Source organism: Cryptomeria japonica, chromosome 6 (genome assembly GCF_030272615.1).
Source record: "Cryptomeria japonica chromosome 6, Sugi_1.0, whole genome shotgun sequence".
Taxonomy (NCBI): Eukaryota; Viridiplantae; Streptophyta; class Pinopsida; order Cupressales; family Cupressaceae; genus Cryptomeria; species Cryptomeria japonica.
Window position 1 is genome coordinate 648,679,212 of NC_081410.1, and position 17,176 is coordinate 648,696,387.

At 39.3% G+C, this 17,176-nt stretch overlaps 1 protein-coding gene across 4 annotated transcripts in view; it reads right to left on the reverse strand.

Annotated features, from left to right (window-relative positions):
- Nucleotides 1-437: 437 nt before the first annotated feature.
- LOC131051837 (nibrin homolog) overlaps nt 438-17,176 on the reverse strand; it is a 145,847-nt gene continuing 129,108 nt past the window's right edge. For all 4 annotated transcript variants that reach the window (XM_059207546.1, XM_057986442.2, XM_059207545.1 and 1 more), the window contains 3 exons: nt 1,147-1,208; nt 861-960; nt 438-734 (listed from right to left, as the gene is read on the reverse strand). In XM_059207546.1, coding sequence (XP_059063529.1) covers nt 660-734; nt 861-960; nt 1,147-1,208 — 237 coding nt within the window. In that variant the 3' untranslated portion in view covers nt 438-659. The remainder of the gene's footprint in view (nt 735-860; nt 961-1,146; nt 1,209-17,176) is intronic.

Below are 17,176 nucleotides of genomic sequence, written 5' to 3' on the forward strand. Positions count from 1 at the left end.
ACTATGTAATATAATTAATAAAAAGGGGTGTCTAATGCAAGGCAAATAATACATTTGGATAATATAGAAGCAGTCACCTTCATTGCTTTTTAATGTCATTTTATTTATGTAGCCCTTTATGATTCTGATGATAATTTACAGAGTGTGACTCAAAATGTTGATACTAAAAAAATCAAATAGTTAAATCCCAAAATGATTCATGACTATCATGAACTGTGGAAATCTAATGTCTTTAACTGTAGGTCTTTCTAATCTATAATCTTTAATGAGTGTCTAATCTTAATCACAAGATTCTCTAAATGCAGTTTAATAGAAGTTCTCGAACACGATATAAATATTTTTCCTTATATTTTCTAACAATATCAGATGTACTGTCATACAGACATTAATCGATACTAACTTCAGCTCCTTATAACAATGGGCAATAAGATGACAAATTGAGAACAAGAACTAAAATTACTGCAATTAGAAAGAAGCCATTATTCAACTAAAAGAGGGGTAAAAATTTATTCAATCACAAGAAAAAATACAAAGCACGAGCATTACACAACCCTGTCTTTCTCCACTAATTGGTCTAACTAAGAGACAAATCGAGATAATTGTCTCCTATCCCTAATTTTCAAAAATGGGGTTTACAACTGTTTCACCTTCTTTGCATATCATCTAACCCTCTGTCTAGAAAAAGTTTGCGACTCAAGAAAAGATGTGCCTGTTGTCCCTCGCTGTCGCTTTACCTGTTCAACATATAAATAAAATAATAAATATAATTGTCAGCGGCAACTAAATTAAAAGAAAACAAAATTATTTGAATTTCTTATAGAGAAGGCTCTGGGAATAAATCAGATGATGAAAATTCATACACGGTCAGCATTGAATAGATCTTCCGCAAGAGCTTCAGCTTCTTTCCGCATTTTCTCCTCTCTTATATACTCTGCCATTTCTCGTGCATAATCAGATTCTCTGTGGGAAATACCAAACAGTTCACCATATGACATCCGACATTTTATTTAGCAGCGATTAGAGTAATTCGGCTCAGCAAACCTATGAACCAATTAAGTTTTTATGCAATCTTAAAAACCAAAATTTGATTTTGTGTATTAAAAGGATAAAAATCAATTTCCAAGGTAGTCAAACAAGTGTGCTTACTTGTAAGGATCTCTTGCAAAGGGAATCAGATCATTGAAGCTGTTACCAGACACTGCATTTTTCTGCAAATCCATTGACAAAATATGGTAATCGTGAGAAAAGAATCTAGGTTAATGGTCTATACCAAAAGTGCATACAGAAAGAGCCTGATTAAAATTTCTCATGCACATAAATAAGTTTTTTATTGTTTCTTTTTCTGAATAAAGATTAAAAGATTAAAAATGATTATTAAAGAAACTAAAATGTCACTAAATCTTCACTCTGACGTAGCTGGACAGGCAGAAAGTGAGGGTGAGATTTACAAAACAGCAAGTAGAGATCAAATACCATTAACCAAGAAGCCTCACAAGAAGTGAATGCTCTAAATTCTCGATGAATGTAATTTAAACATTGTATATACTATAAAGTACATCTTAAAGGTAGCTCTCTGCCTTTTTCTGTCCGAACAAGCTATTGCATGTAGCTTGCCTTTAACATGAATAGAACCCTAAATTTATTCCCCTGCCTTTTTCTTTAATCATTCTCTCCAACGTAAAAGATGCCTAAGAAAGTCCAAAAACTTTTCCAAACCAACTAAACTAAAATTTGTCTACAGATCTACCTTTAATCACCTCCAATTGCACTGGTCACACATAGATGTAGTCAAGGCAAAGACCAGCTGAACTGTATAGAACACATAAAAAGCTAGACATTCGCAGCAACACTAGCACCAAAATATACATACAAGCAACAAGGCACATGTCTGCACCACTCAACTTTCATAGGGGAAGGAGCAATATTCTTCTGTGCAGGAGTCATCATCATCTCAGGTTCTTCATTTACAAGTTTGTCAGGCTCTTCCCTTTTACTCACGGTGGGAAATAAGCAATGCAATAGATATTTGCCCAGAGCATCAGTGGAGGGTTTGCAGCTAGAATTGCCCAAGATCACCTTGACACAGATGGAATTTCCCAGGTACACACAAGCACAATTCCATACAAATCTGGGTGAAAAAATTCATGCCCTAGCCCGACCACAAGTGAATTGAACCCCTTTTTCAGTTCCAAAGCTAATCTTAACGAGAAACATCTAGTTTTTTGCCCAATTGCTTAGATTGATAATGATGTCATGGTATCTATACACATGTAAATTTGTGTGTTCACTTTCAAAATGGTTAGGAATGTAATTTCTCACAATTTTTGAGCAAGTATAAAAAGTTAACTAAGATATATCATGACCCAAGCAAAATATTATGGATTGAAACTGATGTCACAGGCTCACATTTTCTGTTAATATTCTCTACAAAGGAATTAAACACATTGAGGGGTTGGATGATCCCTGGAATCTGCCCTCTGCTGGATAGAGATTGGGAATGCTAAGTTGGAAGTTGAAGATCCGTATATCTTCATCCTCACTAATATCTTTCCATCGTCTCTTGAATAAATCATTCATTCTAGGCTGGAAATCACAATGTTTCGCATGAACATGTTTCCAAGGTTTTTATGAGATTTTGGGAACAAGGAACATCCTAGGAACAGGGAGGCAGGGACAAAACGTCCTCTCTCCATTTCCTTTCAAATTTTGCTTTGCCATTATTATGTTATATAAACTTCAGCAACAGGTGATATAGGGATTGATCAGGAGTTTATGACTTGTTATCTCATTAGGGTTTTGAATAAATTGATTGTAATGTATAACCCTGATTTGTTTTTTGCTTTTTCTGATGTCGAAATTCGACACACAAATGCTTGCCAATACAAATAAATGCTTGCAATAGTGATCTGATTTGTTTCATTCATTAACGGCAAATGCATGTCTATGGAAAAGCAACATTAACATCATCTAAAACTGAAATACATGAACCATACAAACTGTTGTACACAAAATCAGGATGTTTTGACATTCAATTTGGATACTACAATCAAGTATTCACTTGGCTAAATAGACTAAGCGTGAGTACATTCAAAAATATGTCTTCTTGATGTTATAGGCTTGAAATGTCTTCAGAATCACCATCAATTGCTCACACAAAAAATACTATAGGCCTGCCATGTTATTTCAGTCATAACACAATCCACGATCCACCAAACCAAGCCTTTTATACTCAGAAAATGCAACTCAGAAGTCTGCTCCAGCAACTAAATGCAAGGAAAAGCAAATAAGAATTTTCAGTCACTTCTCTTTTCCCATCCAAACTGAACCAGAACTGATAGGTACCCTTATAGCCACCAAGGAATAATTTTGCAGCTTTGAAAACTCAGAAAATGCTTCACCAAACCACATGTACCAAGGCTCAAGCTGGGCACTCCCCTTCTTGGGCGATTTGGATCTTAAAATATTAAAAACCAATACTAAACCAAGACCCACATATTTTATATCAAAACTTATCGCTCAGAAGTAGGAAATAGTTTGCAAAGATACCCAGAACAATATAAAATTCACTTTACAAGATATAAGCATATAATGGTTACCTGAATCTCTGAAAATGGTAGGGCCAGCCCTGAGGAAATGCCCAAAACACACCAAACTCGAACAACACTCCAAAAAGGAATTAAACACATCAGAAACAGAATACCCAAATCAAAATACTTCACGAATCTTCATTCGTACCAGAATCTTATCACCAAACTTTGAGCCAAACTGCAAAAACTCAATCTGAAAATCAACAACCAGCTAGGGTGGATCTTTCATCACCAAAACCAGAGTAACTTAGGAGGGTTTTTGTCCTCAACAATCAAAAGAAGAAATCTCCAAGTTCATTCGAACAGCATCTTGTTATGTGTGCACAAGCAGAATAATGCAAATGAGAGTGCCAATCCTCCTCTTATAATTTTTGAGAGCTACTTTAGGAAAACGTATTTTTCTTTTTTAGTTACTTTTTTGAAAAGCATTTTCTGCTTCTTTTTTGGAAATGTGCTTTTTAGCTTTTCTTGCCTTCTTGAAAAAAAGTAGTCTTTTGCTTTTACCAAAAAGCAACATTCCACTCAAAAAAACTTCTTTGAAATAATAACTACAATTTATGTGCAAAGGCCCCCAAATGACTTTTAAAACACAACTTGTGTCTACTAGCTAGACGTCCCCTTTTTGAGACATACTTTATAAAATATTTATCACTTAAAGTTAAATATTAAAACGTCATCTTTTACAAACATAAATGAAAATATTAAAATAATTTCTATCACCTTATGAAAACTCACCAAGGCACCAAAAATAGAGAATCAAACATGCTGAAAACATTGACAAATGATAACTAATGCTGACACAACAACATACTATAAATAGCAGTATTCTCTAAAAACCAAAGAGAACAAACCTAGAAAAACCCAAAAAGATCGATGCCATGCAAGTACTTACTATAAATAGCAGTGTTCTCTGAAGACCAAAGATAACAAACCCAAAAAAACCTAGAAAGATTGATGTCATGCAAGCACTTACTATACGTAGCAATGAAAGAGAACAAACTTGGAAAGATCGTTGCCATGCAAACACTTACTATAAATAGCAATCCTCTTTGTAGACCAAAGAGAACAAACCTAAAAAGTTTGGTGCCATACAAGCAATTACTATAAATAGCAACTATTGTCAAAACTTGCTAAAACTGAGAATCAAGCTCGCCAAGAACATGTTGACGTGGATGAAATCGCATCGCTGCAAACTCCATACAGCCAACGCAGAATAGAATAAACTCACTGAGTATCCTACCCTCTCTTGAAATAAGGGAATCCCTAATGCTATTTTCTACGTTTTGATCAATGGGGATAACCTCAAGGTTTCTTTTGTCAGGTCTTGACTGTGGGATCTCTCAGTGGCTTTATGTGTTTATGCTGGAAACACAAGGGGACTTACGTTTGATTGGCAATTCCATGCATAAATTCCAAGGGACCTTTTACAGTTTTCTTTCAGGTGACGTTGGTTAATTTGAAGCTGATTTAGCAAGACTGCAGATTTCTAAAAAAAGGGGATAAAATTAGGAGGAAAGAAAGGAAGGGTAGGGAGAAAGAGAACTGTAAATGTTAACTAGGACAGCAGATTTACTCAAGCAGACAGACACCTCCAGGAAACCAAATTAAGCCTCATCAGTCATTCAGACACAATGTTTGCATAAACTTAGTGCAATCTTCAAAGGAGAAACCAGATTTTCATATTACCACATACAATATTAGAACTTCTACATTCATGATATGTATATATTTGATAATCGAACTGAATCATAAAATAGCCTAGATTAACCATGCAGAAAGGAAAAAAAAGCAATCAGCTATCCTCTAATGGTATGGACTGTGGGGGTTCTATCAGATGCTTGGTAAAAACTGCTGTGCAAAATGAGTAGACATAATTAAAAGCTTTCTAAATTAAATGAAGAAGGAGACCATGCACTCACAAGGAAATTTGAAAGTAATTGTAATCCATAGTATTAATTCCTGCAAAATTCCTTCAGAGCTTTCACAACAATCCAAGAACTTCCTCCCAAATGAGGGAAAACCAGTCCCCTTAAATAGGTTTCCAAAAATGGATGAATGGCCAAGATCTAATCTAGACAAGTGGCCCAGATTCATCCTTACAAAAAAGAGGGACCCACACCCATAAATGGGGGTAAATATCTACAACTACCCCAAAAGGGAGCAATAACTACCAAAGGATAATTACAACTTTTGAAATAATCCAAAAAAGGAGGGGTACAAAAAACTTTACAATATGTTGACCAGAAGTCAACTGTCACCTTTTTGGGACAAAAGTGCACCTTTTAAGACTTGGAGGGAAAAAGGCATTTTTGAGAAACTACTTTCTCTATTCTGGTTTCACATTCTTTCTGTAGAAACTGGTCTTCGCCATGCAGGTATTCTCGCCATAAATCACGACCTGCTGCCCGTTCCTTGCGGACATATTCTTGAAACTTGATACATAATTGAAAGAGGGGACTAAAAGGTGGCATGGGAGGGTGGCGAATTTTGTACTGCATGCCTTCGAGATATTGGTCCACGTGCCTTAAACCGTCCTTCCAGCTGGAGCGATTACGCTCGAAGCACAATATGTTTGAATGGAACTGACCAGCAAAACTCAAGTCTTCAATGGAATAAGAAACCTTATCTGCTCCCAACCTTTCCTCCCAATCCGGCCGGATTACACTGTCGGATAGGTCATTTATCCACCCTGAAACCATTGATCGGAGGATGGTCTTGCCTAGTTCTTGCATGTTCCCCAGAATTGCCTCACATGCGTCATTTTCTTTGTCAATAATTTCCTGGGCGTCGTTCTTCATGGTGACGGTCCAGTACCATTCCTTGAGAACACTGATGCCATGGGGATCTAGGATGTCAGGCAGAGTGGGAATCTGTGTATGTGTCCAGAAAAGAGCTCTTAGGAGGGGAAGGGTAGAGGCCGCTACTTCATGCATGTGAAGGGATTCCCTCTTTACTTCCAACAGCCTGACTAGAGTGAGCTCTCGATGGAGAGCCATTTCCTTTACTTCTCTGAGGATCTGTTCTCCCTTTTTCTTGATGTCCTGCACCCATTCCTTGACGGCCTTTGTGGTATCCCGAATTCCTTCAAATTCAGTTGTGGTCCTTTGCGCCAATGCTATTGGGGGAATATGGGATTCAGAGGGGTTGTGTAATGGCCGCAGGAGCTTATCGATGTATCCCTCGGCCTGTTCAGCACGGGCCCGATACATATCCTTTTCGGCAGTGATTTCCTCGAGCTGTCTGAGTATGTTCTGCACTGAGTCCTTAAATTCCTCCTTTTCTTGCTCTTTTGTAGCTCGTCCGATGGGGACAGTCGTAATGCTATAATCTGCCAGTGTTATTTGATCTGCTGGCTTGTTCACGGGTGGGGTGGCAATATGAAGAGTGCGGTTCCTTTGCTCATCCCTGGTTATCTTAGAGTATGTTCTTGGTTTCTTCTTCCCTTTCGCTTTTGCTTGATCCATTCGTGAGAAGATGTCCTCTAGATCGATGGGTGCCTTGGTGGCGGCCCTGCGCTGAGCTCTGGCGATCAGCCACTCTTGAGGCACTGTCTGGGTTGAGGATAGGGTTAAGTTAGCACCTTGTTCTCCCATGCTTTCAACCGGCTGATCACAAATTAGCAGCCGTCCCGCCATCGGAGGGGTGAAAGAAGGAGGAAGCTCCTTGTTTGCATCTGAGTTCTCCCCTATCTCACTGAATAATTGTCTGACATCTTCCTGTGACGGTGGCTCCTTGGTTCCCTCGAGCTCATGGATCTCGTCTGTTCTTTGTTCCCCTTCGACAGTCGAGTCATCCTTGGCTGCATGGAGGAGTAGCAATTCGTGGCGGCTCTGCTGGGTAGGTTCATGCACTTTGATCCCCTGGGTGGATGGGATTTCTCCTTCCTCTATTTGGTCACCCGGCTTAGTCGAATTGGGGCCCTTTTGCTCGGTGTCCGGCATATCTGGAGCAGGAGGATCATTGGCTTGGAATGCCTCTATGTCGCTCTGGGAAGGCGGAGCAGGTATGCAATCCAAATCTATGGCGTCGTCGGACGAACTGGGGTCCTTTGAAGATGAAGTGGTCTCTGGCCTCCTTATGGGAATCTTCTCCCTTCTTGTTCTTTTGGACGTCCGAGTTCCTCTGCAAGCCTTAGCTTTCTTTCTTTTCTCTGGTTTCTCAGCTGATGTCCTTTCGTCTTCGGAAGACTGAGAGTCGAAACTGCCCATCAAATGGTAAGTAAACTGGACCCCCTCATGGACTAGCCTCTCGATCTGGTGATGTAACCATTGATCTGTGTATCTTGCCGGGGCTGCCATGACTGCTTCGAAATCCGTGATTGGGTCTTGAGACCAATCAACGCCTGGCAAGAGATGCCTTACTGCTTCGAATTCTCGGACTTGGAGGCAGTTCCCCGAGTCTGTGAGCTGATCCGGGACCTGATGGTACTCAAAGAGTCGCATTTGCTGCACACTCAATCTAGAATATTCCCGTCGCCTGACTTCGTAGTCATCGGAGCAATTTTTCCAATAATCTTCAATTGACTCCTTTGCTCTGTAGCGCCTACCATAAGCTCTCTTTGCCAAATTGTCATGATCAAAACATTTCCTTGGGAAATGTTTCTGTAGGCCATAAGAGGCTAGCTCTGCAAGGGACTCCTCTGCTAGGGTGGGGGTTCTCAATTGGACATCATGGTTGCCTATGATCATTGGAAATGCGAATCCAGCCTGCTTGCTCTCTCGTAGTAATATGCCGGCAGGGCGTGATTGTCTTGCCACCTCCATGAGGACTACTTTATCGGTTGGGTACTGCGGAAGTCGAAGGGGGGCACCTTCGAAGCCAGCTATTCGGATGTAGGAGAACCTTGGGAACTGAATGAACCAGGCCCCATACCTCTGCACTAAAATGGTAGCTTGCTCCGAGAGCCTTATGTGTAACCCTCCCTGCATTAGCCTGACTAGGCGCATTGTGAAGGCGTCGTTGACGCGTTCGTACTGACCAACCGCGTAAGCCGGGCTGCTCTTTTCCCTTTGAGCTATATCCTGGTAGTGCAGCTACGGGTAGCAATCATAAACCTTTACCTGACCAGGCCCATTCCCGATCTCACCTTTCATTATTAACCCTGGCAGTGGCTGGTTCTTTGCGAACATATAGACCAAATAGGAGGTCATGGTGAAATACTTCTTTGTCTCGAGCTCAATCAGCTGAGCGTGGATGTTATCACTTATGATCTGGGCCCAGTCATACTTAGACTTTCCGGCAAAGACCTGTTCTGTAAAATAGAACATCCATTCTTCAAAGTAGTTGGACTTAGGAAGTCCCATGACTCGGCTAAGTAAGGTGACCATGTCCCCATGTTCATTATGAAAGTCACTCCTGGGGGTCTTTTTCACAATCCTGGTGCTTGAAGGCCTTTTCTCCTTGAACCATTCTTCGTTAATCAATGCCCTGCATCGGGCCGGGTTCATATCATATGCCCCTTGTGCCTCGTCCATTGTTGTAGCTATGGGATTATTTGGAAAGGGGATATCAAATGCATCACCGATAGCCTCAAGGGAGAAGTCGGCAATAGTCATATCTTCCAGAAGCACTAATCTGGACTTTGGTTCGTAATGCCGAGCAGCCTCCACCACTAATTCATAGTTCTGGATTGCTGGAGGAAAACCTGCTGCTTGGGCGATGCCACTTTCCACCATTTGCCTAGGCCTGCCGTATGCGTTGGGTGAGAAGACCCGATCCCTGAAATCCTGAATATCAATGTGGCCAAGGTCGGTGTCACCAATGTTGTCCCAGACGCTCTGGACCTTTGACTCTCTTAATCCTCCCCTCTGATACTGATACTTCATTCTTTCAACTTTCCGCGGGATGTCTGATTTGGATGCTCGTGAGGTTTCGGCTGCAGCGGGTGTTTTTGATGATTCTGCCGCCGATTTAGGCATTTATCCTGCACAGCCAGACACGGATTACAAGGTGATACAAGAACGATAATGCGAGTTAGATAATAACAGAAGTGCTTCAACAGACCGGGATTAGTTTAAATATCACTTTGGCTAACAATTTGATTAACTTTAACAGCATCATATTCCTGAAGATTTATGACTATGCATTCTTACTTTCGAATTTTTTGGATTAATTTTCAACAAAGGCAAAACATGAGAAGTTTGAATTTGAAAAGAGATGCAGTTTCTGGCCAAACCTCGGGAATGAATCCTAAATTTCGGATGTTTGAATAACATTTTATGAAAAAGGAGACGCAGACCCCAAGTATTTCAAATTTTGCGTATTTGCCTATTTGATTTACACATTTTAAATGACCATACGTGTTAAAGCGTACTTACCTGATGGGAGCGAATGACGAGAGATTGCCCAACCTCGTTGCGCGAAGCGAACGGACGGTCCTGCAAAATTTGAATCCCAACGGTTATCCTTCTTATTTAAATTTTTGCGGTTTTTGGGGGATGACAGAAGATTTATCAATTTCACATGGTTCTATGCCTAGCAATCTGAATTTTAAATGGTTGATGGGAGGATAGGCGTCTTACCTCCTTGTTTTTCGGATTTGAGAGCTCTTTCAAATTTTGAATTGCATTATTTCTAATTTTGAATTTTGACAAATTTGGGAGGCTTCAGATTTAACCTGGCTTCACTCGGTCTGCACGAAATTCGGAGTTTGGGCGCTATTTGCAACCATGGAGATCTCAACCTGCTCGTTCAGCTTCGGATTTAACCTCTGCGGACTTCGGACCTGAGGTTTTTCTTCGTGTTTCTTTGCCCTCTGCGTTTTTCCTCGGAGCTCAAGAAATGATCGCATTAGTTTTTTTTTTAACTTTGCCTTCGTTTTTAAACTTTCACCTTCGCTGAAGGTTCGGACCTGGGGTCCGAAAATGATCGCGTTGTATTTAAACTCTCATCTTCGTGTTGGTTCGGACCTAAAGTCCGAAAATGATGGCGTTGTTTTCAACTTTCATCTCCGCATTGGTTCGGACCTAGAGTCCGAAAAGGAGATGCATGATGTTTTTGACTTGTCTTGACTTTCGGAGCTCGGAGCTTTAGCCCGAAAAGGAGCGCATTTGTTTTTTAAACTTCCACTTTCGCCGAAGTTCGGACCTGGGGTCCGAAAAGGATCGCACAACGTTATTTTTTTAACTTGAATTTCGAAATTTCGGACGTGGGGGTCCGAAATGTGATTGCCATGTTAAGTTTTTACTTTCACTTCGAAAGTTCGAACGTGGGGGTCCGAAAGTGATATGCGTTATATTTAAACTTTCACTTTCGTGAAAGTTCGGACCTGGGGTCCGAAATGTGAGATTGCACTCGGTTTAAACCTACCTTCATGTTTTAAACTTTTACCTTTGTAAAAGTTCGGACCTTAGGGTCCGAAAGGGATAATCGCGCTATGTTTTTGCTTTACTTTGCCTTCGCAAAGTTCGGACCTTAGGGTCCGAAAGGGATAATCGCGCTATGTTTTTTTTTAAAAACGTTGCCTTCGCAAAGTTCGGAGCTTAAGGTCCGAAAGGGATAATCGCGCTATGTACTTGCTTAACTTGACTTTCGCCAAGTTCGGACCTAGAGTCCGAAAAGGAGCGCATTCGGCTTAAACCTTCACTTGACTTTCGCCAAGTTCAGACCTAGAGTCCGAAAAGTGTTTACATTAGGTCTAGACCTTCACTTTAGACGAAGTTTGGACGTGGGGTCCGAAAAGGAGATGCATCATGTTAAACTTGAAATTTTGGAACAAAGCTTTCGGCATTTACGCCCGAAAGCCAGATCAGTCAGGAGGACTCATTGGTTCATTATTCCAACGTTGATCAGCTTATGGACTGGTCACGAACTCGCTCGAGGAGACACGAGAAACTCTGCTTGGATCCTCGGGATAACAATCAAAAAACTCAAAACTGGAAAGGGGGACCCTGTCGGCGACAGGGAGCGTGTGCAACGCACAACAGAACACTGGAACCATCCTAACGTATCAAGAAACCTACACAAAACCCTAAAAATTGGCTAATGCTCACAGAATAAGATGGCATAAAAATGGGGATATTACATTGAATTTATTGAAATCCTCACTTTTTGTGGAATGGTCCTTTTATCACAATACAAATAAGGCTCTAGTGGGGATTTATGATTTAACAATTGACATTGTTAGCAATAATCAGCCATGTATGATTCCAATTCTATATTTGTTATTTAAAATTGTGTACATGTATGTTCTCAATTCTGTATTTGTTATTTAAACTTATACGTGTACATTCTCAATTCTGTATTCATTATTTCAAATTGTACATTTTATGTAAACTATGGTTATATATATATATATATATATATATATATATATATATATATATATATATAGAGAGAGAGAGAGAGAGAGAGAGAGAGAGCCATCCTCCCACAGTCCCAAAAATTTAGGAAAAGTTGTCATTCCCAAAACCGAATCAGCACTCAAAGAAACACTAAAAAGCCATTATATCTAAACCAAATCAACACTATGAGATGAATGAGGAAAGTTATTGTAGAAAATGGTTATTGTTGAATGTAAAGCTATGATACAGAGTTCTTCCCCGGAGGCCCAAAATTGGAGCTAGGTCTGGATCAAAGTCCAGTCCGGCCCTGGGTTCGTTGCAGGTTCGCTGTAAATTTGTCATTGTTCACCAAAACAATCGTACAACTAGGGCTCAGGTAATATCGTTTTTAAAAGACAGTTTTTTTCGGTGTTTTTCGGATAGTTGTGTTCGATTCTTTGGGTGACGTGTTGATCACTGCAGAATCAGATATTATACATTCAAGCATGAGGAGTTGTTCTGAATCCCACTACCTGCTAGGCGTGTATGACTCCTCTCCCGCGACTCCAATATCGTGTCAGTCAGTCGATTGCACTCATCGTCCACAATAAGATAACGTTTTGTTTTTATTTTAAATCTTTTGTTTTAAATAAAATTTAATATCCTTATATTTTGTTCTTTAACTGATTTTTTTTTTTTTTTTTAATTCAATATGTTTATTAGATTGCCCTTGTTTATCTTTAATAATGTTTAGTGAAATATGTTATTTATTTATTTTAATTTTTTTTAAATTCACACAATATAATATAATAGATATTTTTTTTTTTGGTTAGGTAAGTTGTGGACAAGGGGTCCACTCCCATCTATAGAAAAGATGAAAAATCGATAAGAGCATCAACCCTCTAACAGACGTGCATCGGAACTATTCTAAAACAAATGCCAAAAATGCAAGCCCTAAATTCAGGGGTACAAACAAACAATTACTTTATCTAGACTCAATCCAGCAAAGCACCATATGAGAGCTCACTCCTTTTTTCAAAATCTCAAAGGCATATGATGAGTGGGTCTAACAGAGGGAGATTTCTTCTTCTTAACTTCAGTCCAACCTTGATCTAGAGAGGTATGTAATCCAAGCTCCATACCACCATTTGAGTTGTCAACTATGTTAAAATGTCCCTCTCAACCAGTAAGAAACGGAAATAGAGGTGAAATGGTGAGCATACAACCCCTCTAAAATCTTCGTTCTCTAGCATAGTCCTGGAAGCATTAGCAGATGCAACAATCAGAGGTTCCACAAGAGAGGTTTGAGGGGAAGAATCATGTCGCTTTGTAGTAGCTGGTAAAGAAGAAAATTAACAACCCCTTAAAATCTTCGTTCTCCAGCATAGTCCTGGAAGCATCAGCAGATGCAACAGTCAAAGGTTCCACAAGAGAGGTTTGAGGGGAAGAATCATGACATTTGGTAGTAGCTGGTAAAGAAGAAGAATAGAGAGTTAAGTTCGTGGAAGTTGTAGCCATTGTAGATCTCAACTCCATTGAAGGAGGAACAATATAATGGTGGGGCTTGGCACCAATCCACCAAGTGTGCGATTCTCGAGAAGAAAAGATCCCATTACCATGGGTTCTAGATTTCAGACACTGTGACGAGGTATGTTCTATTGATAAACACAATCTACATTTGAAAGCAATCCTTTCATAGTCCACTTGCTGCTGCCGGTTTCGCTTGCCCAGCTTCAAGAGAATCTCAACAGGGAGACCATTTGAAAGGTCCATCTCAACACAAATCTAGGCACAAGTGGAACTTGCATAATCAATAGTCTTCTCTAGGGCATAGAAGTATTTCCCCAAACCATTGCCAATAGCTTGCAAGCTCTCCAACTCCCAAAATTGGAAAGGGAAATGAGGTAAACAAACCCAAAGAAAAGCTAAAGTAAAGACCTTTGTTCGAGGATCAAATGATGGGTACCAAGGCTTGATGTACAATAAATCTCCCTGGAAAACCCAAGGACTAGTCTTCAACACCATTTCCTTATCTTCGATAGAGTTAAACTCAAGCATGAAAAAACCTTATGCACATGGAAAAATGGTAATTTCTTCCATCAAACTGTATTTTCAAGTAGATGCGATCTAGCTTTGAAGCTCACTCAATTTAGGCCACAAATTAACAAATCTGCATATGAGCGTGTGGTCTTGCAAAAACTCTTCCTTGTCGTGGATGGAACCCTCAATCCGAACCTTTGGAATGAATGTAGATTGTTGGAGTGAAAGAGGGCAACAAGCAAAGCTTCAACCTTTCAACGCAAACTCAATACGACTGCACTGAGCAAAGAAGGCATTATGGGAGAGAGCACCAGCATCGGGGTTCCCATTGACACCATCACAATGAGGGGCAGTATTGAGCCGAGCCGCCAAAATGCTAGAAGAAGCCATACCGCACAGGCTAGGGTTTCATTGAGGAACAATGGGTCTGCGAGAAGAATTGCACCTTCCCACACCCAACCACACTGCGTTTGAGGAGGGCTTGTGTGTAAAGACACCAACAACACCAAACGCAGCAAAATGATATCCAGAGCCATGAGGAATCACATCCGCAGAAGACGACGACATCGCTACAAAAGGAGCAAAGTAAAGCTACAAAGTATTATAATATAATATAATATATAACATATATTATAATATTTGTCATACCTATGAATCCATTCCCAAACCATTAACTTAGATGTAAAGTTGTAGTTTAATATAGTTCCACTGATTTCCTAATATCATGTCTTGTACTATGATAAATGCGAGGATAACCCTTGCCCTTGTGTGCTTTAAGATTCTTCATTTGAAAAAGCAATGGCATCCATTGATTGATCCTTACATTGAATGTGAAATTTTGTGAGGTGACAAGAAAGGAAAGGGAAAATGTTACAAAGAATATATTTGTAGGGTTGTAGGAAGAGTTGGATGTTTTAGAGTTAGTGTCTTATTGATAGGATGCCACAAATTCCCTTGTTAAATAATGTGGAGTTGGCATGATGCTAGGATGATGTGTGGGGTACAAGAAAGGGAAACATAGGAATAAAAGGAGGAGCAAATGGGTAGGAAATGATAAAATGTTGAGGGACATGATGGGGTAGCATGTGCCCTCTAGGGAAAATAAGGTTGGGAAAGGACGACTAAAAATAAGAATGAATATTTTTTTTATTTTGTCTATGTGTATAGATAAGGATTCAATATTTTAAAATCACCTTCAATAATTAGGTTCAAGGCCTTGATTTTCCTACCTGTGAAAATCCCTCATTACGAGAAGTTCACTTGACCAGATTATTTGTTTGGTGCCCCAAAGTTGTTGATAATTTATGATATGATTACCCCAAGTGATTTCATACTAGTCCTTCCATGCCAATTGCACCTAGGTTGGCAATAGTAAACTTGGCAAACCAAAAATCTTTTACTCAACAAATAAAAAAATAATTCAATTTTTGAAAAAATATCAAATTTATACAAAATACAACTTAGGAGATATATCAAATGAGTTGTTAGGGTTTGGGGACAAGGTCTGGGGACAAGACCACTCAAAAGATTCAAGGGCAATGCCCCTAGCGCATTCCTTATCACATTACAAGACAAGGTCAAATGCTAGAGCCTTCGTGACCAAGACCAAATGAAGACCTTACAAACCATATAGACCTTCATGGTGCTCACCATTTTCTAATTTTTTTATAAGGCAAAAACAATGCTTCTAAAGCCAAAGGCAACATTTTTGTAGCATTAATCCACATTTTTTATGTGCAGCATAAGTGGCAAGATCAGACACACTAAGTACCCTCTAAGTGCTTGCCAAAAAACTTGTGCAAACCCACCAATAACTCTGCAACAAAAACTTGCAAGTTTAGTTCTCAAAAACTAGTTGTAGGAAAATAATGGTAAGTACTCGACAACTCACTACGTTTGCAAACTATGCTACATATGACTTGAAAGTTGAATGTGAAAAATATCCTTGACTTTCTTCATTTGCATATTGTTGATGGGGAAGTTTGCACTTCCGTCAACGCAGAATAAAATACATCGAGTATATCCTATTCTCTCTTGAATAAGGAAATCTTATATGCCCTCTGACTGTCCAAACAAGATAACCCCAAGGTTTTTAGTGCCAGGTCTTGACTGTGCTTAGGATAACTCAATGATGATGTGATGTGTTGGTAATCACAAGGCTAGTTTGCATTTGATATGGCAATTTTGTTGATGCTTTACTTCTCAAATTGATTAAAATAAAGGGCAAAATGGATAGGGTTTAGAGAATCCAGGGACAATGACAGTAATTGTTGGTGTTACAGGTCGACAAACTTCACATAAAATTGATTCCTATTTAGCCAGAGGTAAACTCACAACACCACAGATAACCCCAAGGTTTTTAGTGTCAGGTCTTGACTGTGCTTAGGATAACTCAGTGATGATGTGATGTGTTGGTAATCACAAGGCTAGTTTGCATTTGATAAGGCAATTTTGTTGATGCTTTACTTCTCAAATTAATTAAAATAAAGGGCAAAGTGGATAGGATTTAGAGAATCTAGGGACAATGACAGTAATTGTTGGTGTTGCAGGTCGACAAACTTCACATAAAATTGATTCCTGTTTAGCCAGAGGTAAACTCACAACACCACAGAAATAGTGCAATCTCCAAAGGAAAATGAAAAGTTTTTCAGACCATGAACATACATTAAGTACCCAATTTTGGCGCAACTTAACTGAACATTCATAATTGCACTAAGAGCAATAATGGGCTCAGACTAACCATGCACAAATACTTACAATCAACAGTATGAACCAGAAATCAATCAAATACCCGCACACTTCACCATTAAAATAACCGAACTTCAACTAATTTGATGAAAGAAACCATGCAAAATAAGAGAAGACAACTAGTAAAAGACCATACTTCAATGCTTTATTCATTTTCTTCAACTATTGTACAGCAATCTCTATTCAACAATTCCTATTCTACTCTAGTCTACTTGTTGGCTACTGCTACTTCTAATTTCTAACCCCTTACAATGAGAGAGGCACTGGCCTTTTATAGATTTTACATTTTACATCAACAGCCAAGATTTAATCCATTCAATGGACCAGATTTGCCCTATAGAAACCCTAACAGCTTTTACTTAATGATTTCAACTACTCGACAAAATGATAGCCCGGCAAAATAACAACTTTTGTCACAAATGACAAAATTGGCAGCTGGATAAATAACTAACTTTCTTAGGAGAATAATAATACTTGGCCTTACAATATTGCTTTAATTTAGCCAAAATATTCTTAAAATTACAATAAATAAATTCCCTT